At 37.4% G+C, this 24,153-nt stretch overlaps 1 protein-coding gene across 5 annotated transcripts in view; it reads left to right on the top strand.

Annotated features, from left to right (window-relative positions):
* Positions 1 to 24,153, top strand: part of TSPAN12 (tetraspanin 12) — a 112,007-nt gene that overhangs the window by 70,129 nt on the left and 17,725 nt on the right. For all 5 annotated transcript variants that reach the window (XM_070512415.1, XM_070512414.1, XM_070512429.1 and 2 more), the window contains 3 exons: positions 13,127 to 13,201; positions 18,144 to 18,251; positions 22,211 to 22,354. In XM_070512415.1, coding sequence (XP_070368516.1) covers positions 13,127 to 13,201; positions 18,144 to 18,251; positions 22,211 to 22,354 — 327 coding nt within the window. The remainder of the gene's footprint in view (positions 1 to 13,126; positions 13,202 to 18,143; positions 18,252 to 22,210; positions 22,355 to 24,153) is intronic.

Genomic DNA, 24,153 nt, shown 5'->3' with positions numbered 1-24,153 from the left:
CAATGTCTAATGAACTTGATGACTAAATAATAGCTTATGAATTGAAGTTATGCTTTTTTCATGAAATTTCATAAATTTAAAAAACTTACTTTTTCAGAATCATCATTCATACGTCTTTCCCCTTTTTCAGATAAAGGGTGATAACAGGACCTGGTTATATGCTCAGATTAAGATGAATCTTCTCAGCTCACATGACAGAAACACTAATTTAAATTTTATTTAAAATGTGTAAACACTGTGCTCGTATCATTTAGTATTCCTGCTAAGCAATACATTTGAATTATTCGAAAATAAGTAGTCATTCCTGAGTTTCCTTACATTACCATTATTTTAGCTTTAAAACTTTAGAATTTGGAAGCTACAAATTTCCTCAAAATGATTGCAACCATGAAGACATTTTAAAAACATTGTCTTAAAGAAGATAGGAATTTTGTTAGTTGATAGTTGCCAATGTAAGAATTGTTTCTATCAAGTAAAAATATGAATTTTTGCAGTGTCTCTTCTATGAAACAAACATTTAAGATATTTTGAAATTTCAAGTTCTGTGCCGGGTTTGCACAGCTGAGTTGAAGACATGGACTGATAACTTTTAATGAGATCATGAGAGGATTGCCTTTTGTAATTAAAATATTTTAATTTTAAAAGTTCTCTCTTTGCGTTATTAAAGGTACTTTAGAAGAACTCTCTGGAACAATAGCCTTGTTCTACTGAGAACATTTAATAAAGGCACTTGAGGAAGGGTTTGAGCTGAGATCTAATAGGAGAAACAAAGTGACGATGGTTGGTGAATGGTGGACCTGGTTAGGCGATGGTTTATGGAAGGGCCTTGCGGGGAGCGCGGCAAGGCATTTTTGAGGAATTGAAAGGCTATGGAGGGAGGAATTGTATAAGACTCGGAAGCTTTTGGTGTGTTGGAGAAGGGCCTGTGTTGGTCATAGGGTAGATGTGTACCAGGTATGCAGGGCTGAGAGTTGCCAGGGTGACCTAGGACCAAATTACGAAGAGTCTTGAATATCGTGCCTACGTACTTTGCAGCTTGAAGTTTCATGAGCTGAAGAGTGATGTGATCTGATTTCTCTTCTGCTGCATAACCCTGGTAGCAGTGTCTCTTCTTGCTTGCTTCTGGGCCTTTTTGCTCATTTATCTGGGAGAAAATAGCTACTGGTCTTGCCACTCTGGGCTAAGGGGGCTTCACATTTAGCGAACCTTTTCAATGGTGGAAGAGAGAATGGAAGACACACTACTTTTATTCTAATGATGTGCCTTTACGGATGCAGGAATAAAAGTCTTCATGTGGGAGAAGTCTATCTAATGTTTTAGAATTTTTTTTCCGGATGTACATTATAAACAAATTCTGCTAATCTGGATGTTTAGTTCAGGTTTAGTAGCAAAATTATAGTTGTCAAGCTAAACAGGCACAGGGTGCCAGGCTAAGATGCCCTTAGGGAGACAAGCCAGCATCCAGGACTGTTGTGGATGGTTAGGACAGGAGTTCTTTGGAATGCTGCAGCCATTTTCCAGCCTCTGGGGAAAAAAGTTCCATAAACAATTGACTGCTATCAGAGGACTGTGGTAGAACTGCTTAACTTGTTTGAGAACAAACTTTTCAAGCCTGTTAGAAGCCTTTACCTACAGATAATGGATATGCTCCTTTCAAACCATGGTTGATCTGTTTATAAAATGAGGTATTCAAGGATCTTGGCTTTTCAATATTGTTTATAGCTCAAATATTTACTATAACAAAAGTGCATTTCTTTAAAATTGTTCTATGATTCATGCTGTTTAATTCAAAATGTTCCTTCTGTCAATTAGACCGTATTACTGATGTTTGGGCAACTTTGGTGAGAATTTAACGATTTTATCATGAATCACATGTGGTTTTCTTTCCCTGAACATTAAGCATGACTGTGAATCGGGTTATGTTCTTATACTTTCTTTTTTTAAGGAAGAAAATATATTTTTGGTTCAGGAAGGAAGTGTTTTTGCTTGAATAGACTTATCAAAAAAAGAGAAAACAAACAAACCTCTCCACTTGTAATATTTGTGTCAGTGGATTTGTAAAACTTAAAGGAAAATTTTCGTTTAGTACTCTTAAAAGAGATATGTTTGTGGTTATTCTGGAGAATATACAAAAATAAGTTAAAGTGTCTATCTTGTCTAAAAAAAGATAAAACAGTGAAAAGAATGTGATTTAGAAGAAACAACTTTCACAGACAGAGTTATAGATAGGTTCAAAAGTTATTGGCAGATATTGAAGTAGGAGTTCCCTTTCTACCTAATAAAACATCATCTTTAAAAGTATTCAATTTCCTAACCTGTTGTCTTATAAAGGGTCTTGTCATAAAGGTGCCTGCAATAATGAACTCATGCCCTTCTTGTCTTTGGAAGGGATCTGGCCACATTTGGTTGGGTCTGAGCGAGGGCTTCAATCTGGAGAATTGAGTCTGGTGTTATTTTGGCTGTGTTTCTTAGGATATTTCTAAGGCTCCTTCTTTGTACTTTCCGTGCAGGTTCTGGTGATGGGGGCTCCTGTCTCGAATTCTGAAGAATGGCCCAATGATATGTAGAGACAGCCCCTTCAGAGACCAGTAACACCCTGTAAATCTTTTGAGATGTGGTTGTGCATGCAGACTTTAGCTGACCTAGCTTGCAAAGCGACAGAAACTATATACATGGTGGCCTGTCTAGCTTGTCCAGCTACTTTATTGCCTTGCCCTTAATGCTTTACCTCTCATGATATAGATCATTGACCCTGGGAACTCATAGCCCCTGACTAAATCCCTCAGATGCTGGTGTAACACAATTCTGTGTAATAGTTGGAACAGCACATGAAGCAAACACTTACTAATTTGACACTTAGTAATTCACCAACATCTTTGATAAAGAAGTTAGCTCAGCAATTACAGTGTAAATAAAATTCAAAAGGGGAGTAAATTAAGATACATTATTTGAAATATTCTTGTATATTTGTTCAAATGGGTGCATGAACAAAGGACCACAGCATACCAATACTTTCTTCCTTTAGCTTGAATTTCTGCATGGGCTCAGGAGTTACACACTTTGTTTCTTCAAAGACTGGTTTATAGTTCTAGCTTTTTCTAAGTTAGACTGAGCTTATTCCATTTATGATTCTTAAAAGAAAGGATATTTAATGGTAATTAATTTAATTTAATGCCTTTTCATTGAAAAATTTATAGACAGACATAGAACGTGGTGAATAATTGGCCTTCGGAAAGTACCAAGCCTATGTCTGCTATGACTTCGCTCTGAGACCAGGTTACAGCACAGGCTTTCTGGGGATGTGTGTTTTAAGCAGCAAGTGCTCTTGGACTGTTAGTAGTTCAGTCCCAGTGGATTCTTAACAGAATGTCGGCTGTTCCATTATCTTGTACAAATATTTGGCACTGGAATTCTCTTATTTACTAACTATAAGTAATATAATATTTTTAAACCTCCAATCACCGGGAAAGGAAAAATAAACAACTGCCATAGAGATACTTAGCACTGAAAACTTGCAGAGTTTAGTATTTGACAGGGTGGGGACTGGAGTTTATCATTTATCATTTAGTGAATGCAGGCCTTTAATCAAACTTCTTGTTTATTGAAAGTGTTGGTTATGTAGCATGTAGATAGGAGTCAAAAGGCACCATGTTTTTAAAATATTAAAATGTCCAGTAAAGTATGTTATATTTTAAAACGGTTTTTATTTTGGGGAGGCGAATCTCAGGTTGTATTAATTTTCCTAAGCAAATCTGACTTTTGTGGTTTCAATTTATGTTGAATGTTACTTAGGAAAAAACAATCTGAGTTTTTAGTTATAAGTTAAGAGAGTAGCAGGTTAAAATAACTTTTACAGTGTTTATAATTTTTCCTTTTCTCTCAGTGGAATATATTCTTCCTGAGGAGGTTCTGTGATACTAGATTGATTATCTGCTTGCTTGCACAGAGAGACTTGTATAAAAGTGTTCAAGGAAGACATTACAATTTTGTTTTAATGTAAAAATTCTTTTCCACTTGGCGTTTATATAGAAAAACAGATTGGAAAATAACTGCTTTGTCTATTTGTGGTAGGCTGGATATGGAATTTTTGTTTCCTTTAGATAGTATCTATCTCAGAGTCTTTTCTCTATAAAGCTGGATAGAATGAAGATAAGTTTAATATTAATAGAATATATGTTCTATAAAAGTTCTCTTTTCCTGTATTTCTCAACTGCTTGTAAAGTTTAATATTCTCAGTAAAGGTAAGCACTCAATAAATTGATTGGCTTTGTTAGGGCAGATTGCTTTTTGTTTTTATTACAGTGATAAAAGTTAGAAATCAAAAATTAAACATAAATCTATTCTGCCCAAAGTGAAAATTATTTGAATATTTTATACAAAAGCTAATATTACTTTCTTAGAAATTTTAATATCTGTGATTAACAGTAAAGAAATAAATATGTAAAAAAATAAATCACTTTCATTTATTAGTGCTTTTCTAAAAGTTCCCTTTAATGAACTGTTAAGCGCTCATTGGCTATACAGCACCATACTTCATTATAAAAATTGTAAAATGTGAATAAGAACAAAAATTAATTTTAATGTTTTAAAAGAAGCCGATCTGGCTGACTTAGTATAAGTTCAACCTAGTATGGAGGAGGTGGAATTGTTGATATAATTTGTCAAGGATTTTGCCATAGCAATTAAAGCAGCATGTGTGCCTTTAACTAGCCATGTTAGGTGGAAGGAAAAAGGAATTTTTTGCCATCCTTAAAATTTTGATATTATTGGTGGTCTTCTTTTTTTCTGCTGGAAAACGTAAAAAATGGGAAGATAGGGGTTTTTGGTCATTCCTCCTTAGTTCAAAGACAAGAAAGGTTTTATATGTACTTGTGTGAACATGTACTTGTGTGCATGGTGTTCAGAAGCTGGGGATCTATAGTGGATGGATCATGAGGCATTGCTAACACCACTAACAACATCCCTAATGTAATACGTACTCTGTGGCAGCCGCTATTACATGTGCTTTACGTGTATTGACTCATTCAATTCGCCCAACTATGCTATGAGGCTGGCACTATTGTTGTGCCCATTTTCCAGATGAGGGCACTGAGACACAGAAAGGTTAAGTGATTTGCCCAACTATTACATGGTAGAGCTGGGGTCTGAATCCAGCTTGGCTCCAGAACCTGTGCTTTGAAAGAGTTAGTGTTCATTGCCTCTCAATCATGGATGAATGTAGCTAGCTCCATTTTCTATTTTTAAAAAATAGAGATAATGATATTTTTTGTAATATTTTTGAGAAGTAAATGATATAATGTATGTAAATCTCTGGCAAAATAAATGATTTGTGCATTCACACCTGTGTGTATTCACTCTTAAACACACGTTTGTGTATATACATATATACATATAAGTATATTTGATTTTTTCCATAGTTTTTATATAATTTTAATTTTATATACTCACAATACTTGATTATATATACATACACACATATATATATGTATATCACTTCTGCAAATAAAGTAAATCCAGGCCTTCTCATTGAATGAAATTGCCCATAACTTGGAATTTTGAGCTTTATAATTTTGTGACTAAAATGAACTATTATGGAAAATAATCCATCTCATACTGATTTGAGCAGATTGTATGTGTGGTTTTAATAAGCAAAGTTGCAGGAGAGATCCAAATTTCCAAACAGAGTCTAGTGAAAGAGACCTCTGGGTGGGGTCTATAAATCACATTTAAGTATATACATTTTTTGTATCTTTTATAGCACTCCTATTTTGAACTACTGAAGGAACATTTAGCAGAAGAATAGTGGTATCTCAGGATAAAGTCACCCACCCGCTTTGTCCCAATAACCAAGAAGTATAATTGGTCTACTTACAATTTTCAGCCTTTTTTGAGTAACTATTTCCACATTAAACTATGTAAAATCCTTCAGCTATCAACCTTTTTCTCCTTGGTATCAAGGCTTCAGGGGGGCTATTGTTTGTTTTAATTTTGTTTTTACTTTTATTAGCGTGATTCACAGAGGTAATTTCATTCTAAAAGGCTTATTATGAAAAATAGTAGTTCTTTATCCCTACTGTTTTCCATTCCTAAGAGGCAATCGCTTTCAACTTTTTTTTAGCAGATTCCGTTGGAATTTACTTCCACATCTCTAAATCTCATGTTTTTGTAACTCTTCTCATTCTTTCAGTTTTCCGTTTTAAGCACTATCCATTGACTCCTTATGGAAGATGCAGAACTGGCACCCTTCCCTGCCTCAGGCCCCCCCACCCATGCATGCTTCCTATGGCGCTCATTGCGGATGTATCATAATGTTGGTTAGGTCAGTGTTTACCTGATCGTCACGAGGTAAATGCTGTTCGCAGCTGGGCCACATAAATGCTGGATTTACTTCTTTCTGGAATAGTACTTTGTTTTTCTTGAAATTAATACTCCGTTTTCTGTGTATTTCTGTCTAATTCAACTCTAACTCCCCCCAGTGTAAGTTTTCTCTTTATGTATTTAAATATTTTGGGCATCCTACTGATGATTTTTTTTTAAAAGAATTCTCTTAGAGCATTCTAGCCCCGCTCTAGTCTAGACCTGCTGAAGCTGTTGCCGTCATGGGATATCCCTTTACTACCATTCTGGGATTTCCTTTGTCTCCCTTGTTTCCTGCAGTCCGAGTCATTGTCCTTCTCTGTTTAGTCTCTCATTCTAGGGAGCACATCTTCCAGTAGTTTCCTGCAAAAGCGTACAGAGGAGATACCTTTTTTAAAAAGCTTGCATGCGTAAAAATGGCTTTATATACCCTTACATGTTAATTTTGATGGCTATAGAATTGTAGGTTGGCAATCACTTTTCCCTCAGAATTTTGAAGACACTCTTCCACCGTCCTCTAGCTTCCGGTATTCTATGGAGAAATCCAATGCAATTTTGATTTGAATTGAGTTTTGAACCTTTATGGAAAAGGTATGTAAATTTGAACTTCACTTCTCTATTTCCAGTACTGTACTTTATCCTCCACTGTACCAAGTGTCCCCAGGCCCGAGACTCTGTTTTACTTTCCCCACAGAATAAGCCTTCCAACTTCTATATTGGTGGGCGTGGGTAGTCATCCAGCTACACAGTGTGGGGAAGGTGAGCTGAGGGCTCTAACTTCTTCCTGAACGAGTTTTCAGCAACTTGTCCTATTTTTATCCCTATCTTCATACACTTCCAGAAGTTTCCAGGGCTGCCAATACCTGAGTATTTTGGGGCCTCTGCAGTGTGAGGCAGGGTGTTTCCGGCTTTCCCCACGACTGTCAACCCTTCAGCTTTTGGGGGACTGCTAGGAAATTTGCCACTCATCTTCTTTGCAACTTCCAAAATATATTTACTGTTGTCTCCTTTTCCTTTTTCTTTATCTCTGGGTTTATTTATGCCTTTTAAACTATCTCTTTGTTGTTGTTTTAGTGAAGTTTCAAAAGGGAGAAGGGATAAATGAATGTGTTTAATCTGCTTTCTTTAGGGGGAAATCTTGGGGGTGTGGGTGTCAGGGAGCCAGATCATTTTTATAAATAAGTGTTTCTTTAAGAAAGAACCTCCTTGAGATTTTACTGTTTTGTCTGTATACATACAATGAGATGAAATAACCTTTAATAGGGGGAATGAATCCCCTTTATTTCTATTGAGGGATGCATTTGTCTGCAAGTCACCAAGGACTTAAATAGGAAGGTGAGATTTCACACCCTTCCCTTCCTCCTAGAATACTTCCAGTGGACAAAGGGACTAGGAACCTATGCCATTCTTGCCATTCTGTGGCCAACCTTTGTCTGGAATAACAGACGAATTGATTTCAGCATTTTTTAAAAAGAAGTTAGATTCCCCACCCTCCCCACACTTCCTGCTTCAGTTTCCTAATAAAGATGTTTTGAAAAATACCAGCTATATTCTCACTGGACAGGGATTTTACTAAAGATTTAATCAAATAGCTTGTGAGATTAGATGTCCTTGACTGAGAGCGACCCTGATAGTTTTAGGATGAGGCGAACAGTTTTACTCGCTGTCCTCCTCCAATCCTAGTTACAGGTAGTCAAGAAATATGCAGTGAGTAAGTGCTCTATCCCAGGCAGCATGTTAAGTGTTTAGAATTGAATGATACCTCTGGTCCTCACGGAGTTTATATTCTAGTAGATACTATGGTGTGGTTAATAATGGCTACCATGTAGGTAGTGCTTACTCTGTGACAGCCCTTTACATGATTGAATCCTTAGCAAAACGCTGCAAGGTAATTTTAGCATTCTCATTTTGTGAATGAGGAAACTGAGCCTTACTGGTTTGCCCAAGGTCATCCAACTGGTATGTAAAGGAGCCAGAATCTGAAGCCAGGTCCGTTTTATTTCAAAGCCTGGGTTCTTCCCATCTGTATGGTTTCAAAGAAAACCAGTCAGCAAAGCAATTTCACTTACAAGGTTTTATCTAATCTGCTTTTATCTAACCCACTGAGGGCACTCATTCTTGAAGTGAAAGGTAATTATTCTTAGCTTGAGAGATTTGCTGGAAAAAATCACTAATTAATTGCATCATTTGGAGGTGTATCCTATCACCACCTTGCTTTACTTGATGCAGTTTTTTCATGAACATACGTTTAGGGATAAAATGTATTCATAGACACCAATTTTAGTTTAATTGCATTAGAGGAGCTTAGCTATTTTAGGGAACTCTGCACTGAATAATTTTTAAAGCAATAAAATAGTTTGTTATGCAAATAATTTCATTCTAATTTCCTTGTATAAACACACTCTTTACCATTCTTAGTTTATTTAAAATGTTTAGTAGTTAGTAGCTCAGAAAGATGGGGAGAGTCTGTGTATTGTTCCTTTTCTTTAGCAGGGTAAATTGTCTTAAATGTTTAAAGGCACACTGGATTATCATAGAATAATCCACCAGAAAGACAATGGTAATACAGAGAGGCAATATTTAAAATAGAAATGTGTCAGCAGAAGTCAAGGGGAGTCCAACATTAACAAGAAACTCAGGGTTAAATTAGTCAGAGAATCTCTAGGAAATCTGAAATTGGTCTTTAGTTGGGAAGCTGATCATTATTTCCACTGACATTTATTGAATACTTGCTGTGTGACAGGTACTGCTTAGGCACTGGGGATAAAATACTGTTTAAGGACAAGATCCCTGCCAGCCAGAACCAATGGTCTGGCAGTTAAGTGAGCATTGTGACTTGTAGGTGAGGCCACCAACTGGTTTAAAAGTTGAAGCCTCTGCTGGGGCCTGATGTACAGCAGAGAAGGAAGCTTTGATACACAGAGGGAAGGAGAAAAGTAAAATGGGTAAAGAGATGAAATACTGTAAAACAGTGATGAAGAAGAAACTGTGGCCCGTTGCAGGTAATGAAGGCTATGTACAGGGAGAAAGGACAAGTCGATGCTGGATGTATTTCACCAACTAATTCAGAAGGGCATTTGTATAATACTTGACAAATTTAAAACTTAAAAGTTTTCAAAGCTTGTATCAAATCAACCTTGACGATAACAGGAAAGGAGGCTTTATTTTTATCTTCATTATACAGATGAGCAGACTTAAGCCAGGGCAATTTAAGGATTTGCCAAAGATCACAGAGTGTGTTTCAGAGCGGGGTTTGAACTGTAATCTTCCAACTCCACATTCAGAGCTCTTTCCACCGTTCTAGAAGGACAGCACTTGAGGAAAAGAGAGCGGCAAGTTGCTCTGCAAACAAGGTTGGGACAGACCATCTCATTAAACCGTGTGCACTGGGAAAGTCAGAGCATGAGAGACACAAGCTGACACCATTAGGGGAGATATATAAATGTTTCCAGTAATGTTAAAGACAACAGACAGTTCTGTAGTGAAATGGGATATGTAGGTACGCTTCATACCATAACCAAGTTCAGTGGGAGCTGTTGCTTAATTGTTTGCTAGTTTTGTTCTTTTGAAACTATGGATTGACACCATGTTTTATAGATGCCTCACTCAGATCTAGCCCTTAGACTAAGTAGTGGCAGAGTGACTCTGTGCAATAATCAATATGAGGATAACTTTATCCAGGACTCAGAGCTCACTGAAAAAGAAAACATAGGGGTAAATGGGGTTGATCTATGTATGTTGTATTGAGGGTGGATTTGACATTTAAAGTTTTCCTTGGAATTCAAAGACTGATTTTGTCAGGCTCATGCAATGACAACAAAGCAACGACAGCTGACCATGAACTCCAGCATCATTTGTAAAAAAAATTTTATTTGAATTAAGTTTTAGATTTAGTTTGTTCCAGCAGTGTTTTATAATGCTGATGAAACTTGGATTTTCAATCTGAAAGTCAAGTAAATCTGTGCTCCTGAATGTAAGCGGAATAAAGACAGAGGAATTGTTTTATATGAGAGAACTAGCATCAAATGAGACCTTTGGAAATCTGAAAGATACAGTCATTTTAGAGTTTTTCCAGAGTTAAGAGAGTGTCCAGCGCATAGGGACCCCCTCCTTCCCATATTGGTAATTGCAGTTTTGAGTTTGTAATGAGAGATTGTTTCAGCTGTATGTGCTATATATATGCATTCCTGGGGAGGCTTAAGTTATGGAAATGCTAGCCCATTGTGAAGCTCACTTACAAGGTCAGAGGTGATGTCATGCCTGTAGTTATTGCTCTGTGGTTTGACTCCATAGGTCTGGCAGACATACTCAGATATTGCGTGTATTGCATATATCCGGGCACTTGCCCGTGGCCCTGTGTTGGGGGCCTTTCTGCCGGTGCAGCACAGACCATAAACTGGTCGGTGACTCCAGGAGGCAAAGAAACAAGAGAGATGACTCAAGTGGGATTTAAAAGGGTATAAAATCAATCCAGAAATCTGCATGGTTATTTATCCCCAGGGCAAAGTCAGGGTATCTCCTATTTTCTTTCCAGCAACAGCACACATAATTCTTGTTCATGTCCGTGTTTTGTCTTGGCGGAATCTTGCCCTTTCAGGGGCTGTTTTGGTTTTCATTGTAAGTAGACATCAATTTTGCAAAGAATTTAGGTTAGGGATCTGAGAAAGCAAAAATATCCCATAGTGTAATTTTTCTCTAGAGTCTCATTCTTTTGTAGGATCTTATTAAGGAAAAGGAAATTGATTGAGCATATAATTATTGAACATTTGGTTTCTTTGTCATGTAAGGTGAAAATATAGTATCGTTCATGTCTAAAAATCATCTTAAACATTAAAGAGTGTTTGGATAAAAACTGACATGGAGTCCCGTGTTCGCAAAATCTCTTCTAATCATCATTTCAAGGCTAAAATCTTTAAAGTAAGGCAACACTTGCACATAATATCTGAGTAGAGTGAAGCTGACCAAGAGAACTACTTATACTGAAAATAAAAGTGCTTGAACAATGGGATCCCCTTAAGAAAATATTACTTGATCTTTTGAACCAATTATTATTTTTACGCCATGTTGTTGTCTAAGAGATTATGCAGCTATGTATTGTTTGTTTTTTATATGAAAGAAACAAATGAAAACTAATAGTGGTGATTTATATATGTATATATTTTTTTTAAAGATTGGCACCTGAGCTAACATCTGTTGCCAATCTTCTTTTTTGTTTTTCTTCTTCTCTCCAAAGCCCCTCAGTACATAGTTGTATGTTCTAATTGTAGATCCTTCTGGCTCTGCTTTGTGGGACGCCACCTCACTGTGGCTTGATGAGTGGTGCTAGGTCCATGCCCAGGATCTGAACCGGCAAAACCCTGGGCCACCAAAGCAGAGTGCATGAACTCAACCACTCAGCCATGGGGCTGGCCCCATGATTTATATTTTTAAATCATAAGGGAAATATCATGGAAGTAGTAGAAAATCAGCTCAATTTTCTATATCTTGTATTTCCCCTTTCCCTTTTCTGGCAAAAATTATGAGCAAAGAAACTCAACGTTCAAGTCTTGATGGCTCACAATTGTAAATTGGTCTGCTTTTTCCCCTTTCCTTGCTAATGTCCTAGTTCAGCAATCTTTTATTTAGTTCCTCTGATCATACACTTGCTTCCCTACAAATCATTTTTCACAAAACACCCAGAATTATGTTTTTATAATGCATGTCACAACATGTCACCCGCTAATGGATTTCAATTACACTTGGAATAAAACCCAAAACCCTCTCTATGGCCCAGGAAGCTCTGGCTCTCTGCACCTCTCAGCATCCTCTGCTTGCGCTCCCTGTAAGCATCCCACCTGCTTCTGTGCTGCAGTTAGTTCTGTGCTCCACTGAGTTCTTAACTGGCTCACCCAGACAAGTGGCCTTGCACTTGACATTTCCTCTTCCTGGATTGCTTTTCCACAAGTCTTATCAGCATTGCCTTCTCCTTGTCACTACTGACTCATCTTAAAGATCACCTTCATAAGAGGCCTTTCCTCAGTCCAAGGCAGCTGCTGGTCTCTTACTGTCATATCACTCTGCTTTGTTTTCATTTATTCTTTTATGTAACATGTATTTATTGAGCACCTACTCTGTGATAAGGAACACAAGAAATTTCCTGCCTTACTGGAGCAGTCATTCCAGTGAAGAGGAATAATCGATAATCAATAATCACTACCCAGTACCCCAACTCTGACCTGGCACCATAAACAGAGTGGAAGATCCATGAAAGCAGTGGTGCTGTGTTTTTCTGCTGGAATTAGTGAAGAGAACTTTGAGAGAGCTCATTCTTTCCCAAACTTTTACTACTTGTTTCTGTAAAGCTACCCCCACAACTGGAGGTGTCAAGATATAGCACCCAGCACACGGCCACAATGGTCCAGCTCTCCAGAATTTACCATGCACATTCTTGAGCAAATCACTTTGTGTATTTTTTGCATTAATTTTCTCATTTGTAAAATGAAGTAGTTCTATTCATTTCCCAAGGTTCTTGAATGAGTTAATTATGAAAGTACTCGATAAATAGAGCACTATCCAAATGGCCCACTTAGGTGAGTATTGAATGTTGTCTGCAGCTGTCTCTAAATTTACTCCAATTCTTCCCCTCTCCTCCCGAGGGAGCTTCTTGATTATGTGCCTCTGTTTTCTTGTCCATCAGATAAACAACACTGAATGGTATTTGGCTTGTCTCTGATGAGCATATTTTACTTTGACTCTATCCTAACAGCATTCATTTTCTGTTCTTCTACAGTACTTTGGAAGTTTGCTTGTCATTTTCTGTGTAGAGCTGGCTTGTGGTGTTTGGACGTATGAGCAGGAAGTAATGGTGAGTTCAAAATGGGATATAATCCCAATCTGAAACAATATCCAGTCCAACCTTTAAATCAGATACTTTGGATACTATTTGGATTTAGGCACATGAGTGTTAATTTGAATGTTTATACTGTATGATAATAGTGAATAATCCCAATACTTCTGAAAAGTAACATTTTTTTCCGTCTAAAGCATAATTCCAAACCATAATTTGTAATATTTCACTTGGTATACTATATATCTTTAATTCCACAGATTGCTTAAAGAGGAATATAATAGACTGAAAATAATATATGCTCTAAAATAATTTTACCAACTTCGGAGTATATAATAGAAAAGATTCGCATTTGCAACAGGATCTGAGAAAGCTTGAAAATCGACATGATAGCCTTCTAAACTGCTCCCTGCAGCTGTCCACTGAGGACTGGGAAGTGAGCATCTCCTGTTTGTGACCCGCTGAACCACCTTCCACTTTTTTTTTAAGATTTTTATTTTTCCCTTTTCTCCCCAAAGCCTCCTGGTACCTAGCTGTATATTTTTAGTTGTGGGTCCTTCTAGTTGTGGCATGTGGGACGCCACCTCAGCATGGCTTGATGAGTGGTGCCATGTCCGCGCCCAGGATCCCAAACCAGCGAAACCCTGGGCCACCAAAGCGGAGCACGCGAATTTAACTGCTGGGTCATGGGGCCGGCCCCTGTCTTTCAGTTTAAGAAGTGTACTTGAAGAGTTGCCGTGTGTTTACCTCACTCTAGAAATACTCTCAGAGTTTGAGACTTGGCTTCATGAAAACAGCTCTTCAGCATTTTCCTTATTCATTTTATCAATTGAAACTGCTGGAACAACTTTTATAGCTATGTTGGAACGAATAAGGATCAGAGTTTCTCAGTCTTCAGATAAGACCGGTCAGGATCGGTTTACCACTTGTGCTTCACCTTTGCTCGCATTGGGCATTATTACTCATTTAATGTTTACTAACTTCACTGGTGAAAATTGGTGCATTTATCACCAATGAGGTCAAGCACCATCACGTGTCTGTGATTGCTGGCCATTTTCATGGTGCCAGGCAGATTTTTCCACCGTAAGTGTCACAAAATGACTCTGTTTCAGGAAGATGGTGTGTTTCAACATGTAGTCCTTGGATTGTCTACAGCAGGAGTCACCCAGGGCGAATATTAAAAACGCACATTTTAGGGGTCAACCTGGTGGCATAGCTGTTAAGTTCGCATGCTCCATTTCAGGGACCTGGAGTTCACGGGTTCAGATCCTGGACGTGGACCTATCCACTGCTTGTCAAGCCACGCTGTAGCGGCATCCTGCATACAAAATAGAGGAAGGTTGCTACAGATGTTAGCTCAGTGACAATCTTCCTCACCAAAAAAAACCACACAAAAAATACATGGTAGGGTTCTAGGCCAGATCTACTAAATCAGAATAGAGGGAGAGGCAGAGGGAGAGGGGCGGGGCCTGAGCATTTGTACTTGTGACATATTTCTCAGGTGAGTCTTCAATATTTTAAAATTTAAAAGCTCTTCAGAAGAGAAGAAGATTATTTTGTATTTGTCTCAGAGAGGCATTTCGGCAGTTTTGTAAGAAAATTGAAGTCGTTTCTGGTACCGATGCAGTTATTATAGATTCTGTGGTGAATCTGCCACTGTACTGTGAGACTGCCTTGAATACGAAGTAGTAATTGCAGACTAGTGAGTACTCTGCTTACTGCAATTTGCATGGAAACGGCACTTTGGGACTGCCACGCATCTGAATGCTTCTGAAAACACTCATGCTTCCAATGTATGACAACTCTCAGGAAGAAGACAGACTTTATGATTATTTTTTTCTCTATTAAAAATTGAAAAGTCAGAGCAGGTTCTAACTAGTTTAATATAAAGTTAAGAATTTCTGGGACCGGCCCAGTGGCACAGCGGTTAAGTTCGCAGGTTCCGCTTCTTGGCGGCCCGGGGTTCACTGGTTCAGATCCTGGGTGTGGACATGGCACCGCTTGGCACACCATGCTGTGGTAGGCGTCCCACATATAAAGTAGAGGAAGATGGGCATGATGTTAGCTAAGCTCCAGGCTTCCTCAGCAAAAAGAGGAGGACTGGCAGTAGTTAGCTCAGGGCTAATCTTCCTCAAAAAAAAAAAAAAAAAAGAATTTTCTTCAAAACTAAATTTCCCAATAAAATAGAAATTCTCTTGCTGTCTTTGAGAATCATATTTTCACTCCATCCTTAGAAATTTTGTTTATGTAGGGGAGAGAAAAAGTAATTGGTTCCCGGGACTCAGTTTCTGTTTTATTTGTAAAGAGATGGTCTCTCTTAATTTTTTCTGTTTTCAAAAAATACATATATCTCCTTGACATTGAAGCAATAGATAGTAAATTGTGTAGTTAATTCTTGATCCCCTCCCCTCAGCTTTTGATATTCTTCTTTTTGATAATTAAAGCTTTTTAGATATGAGTTTAATTTCTGTAGATGTTTTTAAGAAACGTTTTCTTTGTTTTCTTTCTTTCTTTTTTTTTTTTTTGCTGAGGAAGATTTGCCCTGAGCTAACATTTGTGCCAGTCTTGCTCTGTTTTGTATGTGGGTCACCACCACAGCATGGCTGACGAGTGGTATAGGTCTGCACTGGGAACCGAACCCGGGCCACTAAAGTGGAGCGTGCTGAACTTAACCACCAGGCCGTGGGGTCAGCCCCTCTGTAGATTTTTAAAATAGTTTGTATAGTGCTCTGTCATACCAATATTTGATAAATCTCCTAGGTCATAGCAAGTTCAAAATGAATTAACTTAAGGTATTTGAAAGGAAATGTGTGGATTCTAATATAATTTGAAGAAACTTGAGCAAATGGAATGGAATTTATACTTGTTTAGACACTTTCTTCTGTTCTGTTAAGGTGTGAACTGCAAATATCTTCTTAGTATCCCAGTGGTACTAGATGGGTGCACACTGACATTTCAGTTGAGGGCAGACATCACTGTTTTGCTTGCGTAAATCTTCCCCATTAAGTCGCCAGGATAGAACAAGGACTGTTTAAAAGTGAAATGTGGAAAGTAGTCCTTTAGAAAAAAAGTTTGTCAGAAGATTTTTATTGCTCTTGCACTAATAGCAGTGTGAATGAAAAGTGCCATTAAAGTTTATTATCTGCCAAATTTTGCAGAACCCAGCCTTCACATAGAATGGGCTTTGTGCTCTTAGCTGTTCCATGCAAAGAGCCAGTAAATGTGTGTTTTTCTTTATCGCCAGATCGCAGTATTTTGTGCCAGAACCTCATTGATCTCCTCTATTTCTTGCCATATTTGGTCTCACATTGATTGTGGCCATAAGGGAGAAACAATTTTTGTTTATTTTGGAAAATAAAATTAAAAATAAGACTATTCTAATAACCAAATCAAGAGATTTGACACTGACAGTCTATTTCTTTGCTGTTTCTGTTGTTTATACATGTTCACCTCCTATTTGTTAGTCCTTCTCTAGATGCAATCTGTCAATAATATTGTTTCAGACTATATATTTCTAGAGAATTTATTTCACTTCCATTTATTTTATGCTCAATAGGGTATGAGCTAATAATTTATGGTGAGTAGCTTGAACTTCAATTAGTTCCCTAAACTTTGTTGAAATCATATGAACACAAACTATACCCAATCAGCTCATTATTTGGAGAAAAAGTTGTGTGCCCAAGTGTTGGGGTGCTTTCTTTTATATTGTGCATTTCCAAGTAACAAAAAAGAAAATTAACAAAGGAGAAAAATGAAGAATTTCTGTGGTCAGGAATTTTTAAACTACTTCTATTGCTATTACTAGTTTTAAAAATAAGATTTCAGGGGCCAGCCTGGCAATGTTGTGGTTAAGTTCACATGCTCTGCTTCGGCAGCCTGGCATTCGCAGGTTCGGATCCTGGGCACAGACCTAGCACTGCTCATCAAACCATGCGGTGGCAGGATCCCACATAAAATAGAGGAAGATTGGCAACAGGTTTTAGCTCAGGGCCAGTCTTTCTCACACAAAAAAATAAATAAATAAGATTTCACAATAATTCTAATCTTGAGTCAGCATCAAGCTTGCTCAACTGAGCCTGGTCTGTGTTACTTCATAGATCAAATGTGGATGTCTGTCCAGTTTCCCACTTACGTATTCCAAAGGTAATACCACATAAGTGGTGGGACTAGGATTTGTGTGCCTCAAGTTCTCCCGTGGCACTGTAGATAAAACACCGCGTGATAATGCTGACAGGATTTCTGGCCAACCGTTGCATTGTGTACCTGAGGCGCTGTCATGACTAAACTGTTCGTTAAGGGAGATGATGCTAGGTGACTTGAGAATAGAAGCAGAAAAAATGCTTTTATTAGAGAACTATTCTCTCTAAAATTCTAGCATGTCTCCAAAATCCAACTTTGAAAAGGTATTTACAAATTTGTTCTAGAGTGAGGCTTGACTTGAGCTGAACTCTTTCCCTTCTTAATTCTTTTCCCTTTATTTTAGTACCATAATCTGCAGTCACTTCAAAGAACAACTTCATAGCATTATGACATCAAATCAAGGGGCATTTCTCTGCAGGATCATTTGGTACGAAGAGCAGTTCAGGTGTATCTAAGAGAGAGAGCGAGCGAGCGAGAGAGAGAGAGAGAGATGTAAACCACTTGTTTTGTGATTTTTTTGAGCCTGATATTGACATTAAATGATTTTGCATTTTTTGCTTAATATGAAGTACCCCCTCATTTAGTATGAAAATATACACATAGAGATTGTTCATTAAGTGTTTAGTAACCTTGAGCTTAATTTAGGCCACAAACAAATATAAATTTAAAATAGTATTTGTCGATTGCAATACATTCCGAGTCTGTGTGAGTATGTGTATGGGTCTATGAGTGATTGTGTCTGTGAACATGTGAACGTATTTGTGTCTGACTGTGTGTGTTTGTGTATTCCAGTTGTTGATACTTTATTTTTTATCTCCAGGTTCCAGTACAGTGGTCAGACATGGTCACTTTGAAAGCCAGAATGACAAACTATGGCTTACCTAGATACCGGTGGCTTACTCATGCTTGGAATTTTTTTCAGAGAGAAGTAAGTGCTGCATTTTCTGAGAAAGAGGGTATGGAATAAATGACACACTTTCAAAACAAGTGTTCAAAGTTTTGGCTTTGGTCATCTTCTCTGTGCTGAAAGTTAAGCTTATGATTCAGTTACCACTGGTGTAATTGTCTATTGAGAATTGCCTTAAGTCACTCCGTGTCCTGCTTTTCTTCCCATGTCTACCATTTCCCCTTCATTTCACATGATTCACATATATTTTAAAATTTCTTAAAAGCCATTTAGCTAAGCTACTGTGAAGTTTCCTTTTTATGAGAATTCCTTGATAAATATCCAAGTTCTATTTGAATAGATAATTTTTCATGACTTTTAGAGCTATCTGTATTTTAAGCATCAGTTAAAATGTTAAAATAATGGTTCTCATTTGGAAATTAAGAGTCAATCTATCATTAAAAGCATGAGCTTTCTAGGCAGAAAGACCTTGGTTCAAATTCTGGCTCTGCTGCTTAATATTACATGAGCTGCTATAATTTATTTAATTTCCTTAAGCCTCAGTCTCCTCACCTGTAAAATGGGAATAATAAAAGTACTTAGCTCATCAGGTTGTTGAGAAGATTAAATGGGATCATAAGTTTGGTCTCATTTAGCTTCTGCTTATTAACAATAATGTTACAAAATAGAAGTGCTTTTAGCTTTTCTTACCTAACTTCAATATAGCACCATATCCAATCATCTTCTCAAACAGCGATTATCTTTAGATGTTTAAAATCTGGTTACTGGAGGTTAACCATTGATCTTGCTTCAAACCAAGCTCTTCTCTCAAGAAGTTTACATGTGATTGGGGTTACATCCCCATATGACCAAGGGTATCCATTTCCTTTAATTTCATTTAGAGCTGGGCCACAAAGCATGTGAGGATCAGTGTCTTACACGATCAATATCCAGCTCTGTGCTCAGTTAGTTTGCCTTGGATACACATGGGCAACGGTTCAAGTCCAGGATAATCTCCAAATCTGGTTCTTTTTGTTACAGTTGTTGGGATGGTGAAAATTATCATTGTAAGACAGATTTCCTGTTTATTGAAATGCTTCCTGACTTTGTTTGTTTACTGTTCATTTGTACTAAAAACAACATGAAGGGAAAATAAGTGAAGCATTAGGGAATTTATAAAAGCTGTGTTCAGCTACTGTCCTGGGGAGAAGCTGCCCAGAGCTCTTTATTTTCTGGGATTTGTGATGTAGACCATGATAATCCAGGCTAAAAAACAAAGTGAGTTGTTTTCTAATGGTCCAAGAGGGGCTCCACCTAGACTACGTACAAGCATTGCAAATAATGGCACATGCATTTGTAGATTGCACAGCAAGTTCTGTCCTCCATATCATAGGCCTATTTCCCCCAAAAGGAGGTGGTGGAGACCTCTGGGGACCTGAAAGAGTTTTTAAAAGCCTCTTTTATTAGTTTGCTAGGGTTGCGTGCATAATAAAATACCATGGCCTGGGTGCCTTAAACAACAGAAATTTATTGTCTCACAGTTCTGGAGGCTGGAAATCTAAGATCAAGATGCCAGCAGGGTTGCTTTCTTCTGAGGCCTCTGTCATGGGCTTGTGAATGGCCGTCTTCTCTGTGTTGTCACGTCATCTTCCCTTTGTTTGTGTCTGTGTTTAAATTTCCTCTTCTTATGACATCAGTTATACGGCATTAGGCTGTATGTGGCATAAAATAAGGACTCTTATGAACTTATTTTAATCTATTTACCTCTGTAAAGACCCTATCTGCAAATATGGTCACATTCTAGGGGTTAGAACTTCAACATGAATTTTAGGGGTGGGGGGTGACACAATTTAGCCCATAACACCCCTCTCTCAAAATCAATGGTAGAGCTGAAAGTGACCTTGTCTGGCCCCAATTTTCCTGGCTGCCCGTTCAGTGCAGTTCTCTACGTGTACCTCACTTTAGTGGACTCTCGCTTGAGCCCTAGTGATGTTTATTTAATACCTTTAAAAAAAACTGACTTGAAAAAATTTATTTATTTATTTATTTTAACATAGTGGCTGGAGTACCATATGCTCTGCCGTTCACTGGCCTGTGATCTTGGCAAGTTACTTGACCCATCAGAGCCTCAGTTTCTTCATGTGTAAAATGGCGGTGGTATTTCTAGTTTGCCACAGTGTTAGCAAGAGTGGCCCCATCTCACAAGGCAATTTTAAAGGCGGCAGGGAAACTACAAAGAGATGTAGACCACAGTGAGGTGTGGCGTAAGAATGAGTTTGCTTAAGGGAGTTTTCAGGAAGAATTTCAGTACCAACTTGGTATCTTCTGTTGACGAAGAAAAACAACTATGTGAAAAGAGAAAATATTTCAGTGACTTATTAAAATAAAAAAATGTTTGGCACTGAACATGATATGCTTAAGTTATTTGGAAAAGTCATTTCTGTGAAGCACCCCATTTCCTGACAAGGCTGGATAAATGGGATGCTCTATTGTGGATGGGGTAAGAGTGTTCCAAGAACTGTCTTTCTGTCATCAACATAGAAAAACACATGTCATTAGGAAATGAGAGAAGGAGGTTTTCCCTGAGTACGAGGATTTAAAAAGATGGACTTGGAAATGTAGTAGTTCATGATTTTTAGAAAGTAGAGTCTTTTTTACTACGTATGTTTTTTATGAATATTCAATGACATGGAAAACATGATGTCAAATTATCTGACTTAATTGTGATGGTATTTAATTGTAATTAATTAATTAATTGTAATTAATCTATAATTAATTGTTTATGGTATATTCATGGCTTTTAGAACAAGTTTATAAAAGGCAAATACTAAAAATATAAAAAAGGTTTTTCAGGAAATTTTAGTATTACTCATGACATCAATAACTTGTCTTTTATAGTACCCTTAAGATGACTTTTTTCTCTTTTGAAGTTAGATATTTAAGCAAATGAAAAAATATAAAATTGTTTTTAGTATTTTCCTTGTTTTACTCTACATGAGAAGTTCAGTATTCTTCAAAGCTGATTTTAGTTGAATTTTTAAATGGTAGGTTGTGGTATTTTATGATACAGTGTTTATCTGGACACAGGTTGATCTGTTGGGTACATAATTTGCAGAGCCAGGCATTGTTCGCCGAGTTCTGCTCAGTGACTCCCCACAGTCCTTGTTTTTGACTGTATGGGAGAGTAACTGCCTTCTCCCCAAGGGTAGAAAATTTTCATGATTAATTTTCTGAATCTAGTCTGCATATGTCCTTAAGCAGTGTTTCTAAACCTGTCCAGAGAAAGTTTTTGCTAATCCTTGTTGAAATAAGACAAAAAAGAAAAAAAAGCCATATTGTTTTTTTTTAAATCCAACTTTATTCAAGTTAAAGGCACATCCTTTCTTCTGAGATTGTGGTGATAGAATGTGATAGTTTATTTCAAGACTTTCACTCAGTTGAATAAAAATTTGTTGGCAAACCTATGTTTATATTTCAAACATTTTTGGAAACTTACTGGTTAATGGGTTCAAGTTGAGTAATCTTTGTGATGTTGGCTTTTGGTGAACAAATCTTTCTATAGCGATTATGGAAACTTTTATAATTTGAATTTGTTAAGCAGTTAATTGGTAACTAGGCAATATACAAATAGGTTGATCAACTCTTCTTTAGTGACTAAAGCTTTAATGATAAATATAAGATTTCATTTGTTTATTTTGTGAGTGTGTTTACTAATCCTGCTGCCATATGATCACTTGTAGAGGATCTTACGGCTGGAGAGTGGGACCCAGTCATGCCTGATCTGTTTTTATGTGTTATGGACATTTTTATTCAGAATTGTTCCATTATGGAGTCCTTTACTACATTTCTGTCATCAACATAGAATGTACATATATCATTAGGTGATGACAGAAGTGAGTTTAGCTCTGGGTACAAAAATTTAAGAAATCTAACGTTTAATCTCCTGTAAGTTAAGAAAATATTTTTGTAGTTTCTGAGCCTGATGAGTCGTTCTTTTGCAGTTTAAGTGCTGTGGAGTGGTATATTTCACTGACTGGTTGGAAATGACAGAGATGGACTGGCCCCCAGATTCCTGCTGTGTCAGGGAATTCCCAGGATGTTCCAAACAGGCCCACCAGGAAGATCTCAGTGACCTTTATCAAGAGGTAAGGCCATATGTGGCTAACTTATCATGGATAAAAGTTTTGTTATAATGACTTTTAAGTAAAGAATCAACAACATGCTGATGAAATTTTCCTCTTCTGTCTAAATATAAAGACCCTTAAAATTTTCCTCTGATATATGAAGAAATAGGTTAAGCTAAAAATAAATATAATAATCTGAACCTTAATCAAATTTTGACAAAGGAAATTGAGAAAGACTAGGTTTTAGAATTAATTGGATTTTAAATTTAAACTGTATTATCTAGAACCAAGGTGTTGCCACATCCAAGGAATCCTTTAAAAACAGACACGTGTGGAATGTATACCTAACTCTGGATATTTGGGAAGACAAGGTTGGGAGTTCCTGAGCAGAATGTGTATTTCAGGGCCTCCAGATAGAGTAAAATATGTATAGGAAAAAAAGAAAATCCCACTCTTCAGAGAAAATGCTGTCCTCTACTCTTCGGTTCCCCCTGCTGGCTAATGATCAGTGATGTTAGTTTTAGTTAGCTGATTTCATGAAGTTAGGTGCTCACTGGAATTCAAATCAATCCTCATGTGCCCAAGAAAGTTGCGCCATTGTGTTTTCCGGGAGAATTTATCAGAATCATGTTACTCCTTTGTTAGCAGAAGTTTTCCTCTTGCTTCATTGTTAGTACTGATTTTCAAACTTTGTTAGCAGTGGAATCCTATTTTCAAATTAAAATCTAGAACGACATCATCCAGTACAATAGCCAATAGCAGCATGTGGCTATTTAAATTAAAATTAAATAAAATAAAAATTTCATTTCCTCAGTTGCACCAGCCATTTTTTAAATGCTCAACAGCCGCTTGGGACTAAGAGCTCCCGTATTGGACAACGCAGACATAAGACATTTCCATCATTACAGGAAGTCTTAATCTAGAATGGAAGCTCAAGATGTAAATCAGATGGAAGGGAAGCTGCTCAGGCTGAGGGCCTGGGATCATTTCCCAAATACATCCCCCGTCAAGTACTCGGGTACCATAAAGTGCTGTTGCAAACCTCTGGCTTAACATAAAGTAACAACTTACGCTATTCATAATATAACATACACACACATACACATATATAGTATGGCCATAAAGAAAGACACTTGGAAACAAAACACATTGAGAAAACATGCATTTTTATATATTTCAAGATATAAATTTCAAGATGGTTACATTAGGAGCTCATACATCTTTCTCTAGAAATGCTATTCTTTTTGAAAACATCTTTTAGGCTGTCTGCCAAAATCAGTTATAGAGGTGCACAAAAATCAGTTTTATTAATTTATAATGTAAATTAACTAATTTGAAAAAGATGCTGGATTACCTACACAAATGATTCATTGTATTCACGTCTTAGATCTGAGTGACGTTTTGGCTGTTAAAAAAATTCATCTCAGTGTCTAGCCTGGTGGTGTAGTGGTTAAGTTCGCATGCTCCCCTTTGGCGGCCTGGGGTTTGCAGGTTTGGATCCTGGGTGTGGACCTAGCACTGCTCATCAACCCATGCTGTGGCAGCATTACACATAAAATAGAAGAGGATTGCCACAGATGTTAGCTCTTTGACAAGCTTCCTCAAGCAAAAAGAGGAAGACTGGCAACAGATGTTAGCTCAGGGCCAATCTTCCTCACACATGAAAAAGAAAAATTCATCTCAGAGGACAAGACTATGTCACATTTAAGGATATCCGAAATAAAGCACTTTGGGCTCTGAAGGCCTGCCACAAAGAAGAGTGGCAAGTCTTTTTTAAGAGATAAAGTATTGTATTAGTTTCCTAGGGCTGCTGTAAGAAA

This window comes from Equus asinus, chromosome 1 (assembly GCF_041296235.1).
Source record: "Equus asinus isolate D_3611 breed Donkey chromosome 1, EquAss-T2T_v2, whole genome shotgun sequence".
NCBI classification, from domain to species: domain Eukaryota; kingdom Metazoa; phylum Chordata; class Mammalia; order Perissodactyla; family Equidae; genus Equus; species Equus asinus.
This window is presented reverse-complemented; position numbering and strand designations above follow the sequence as displayed.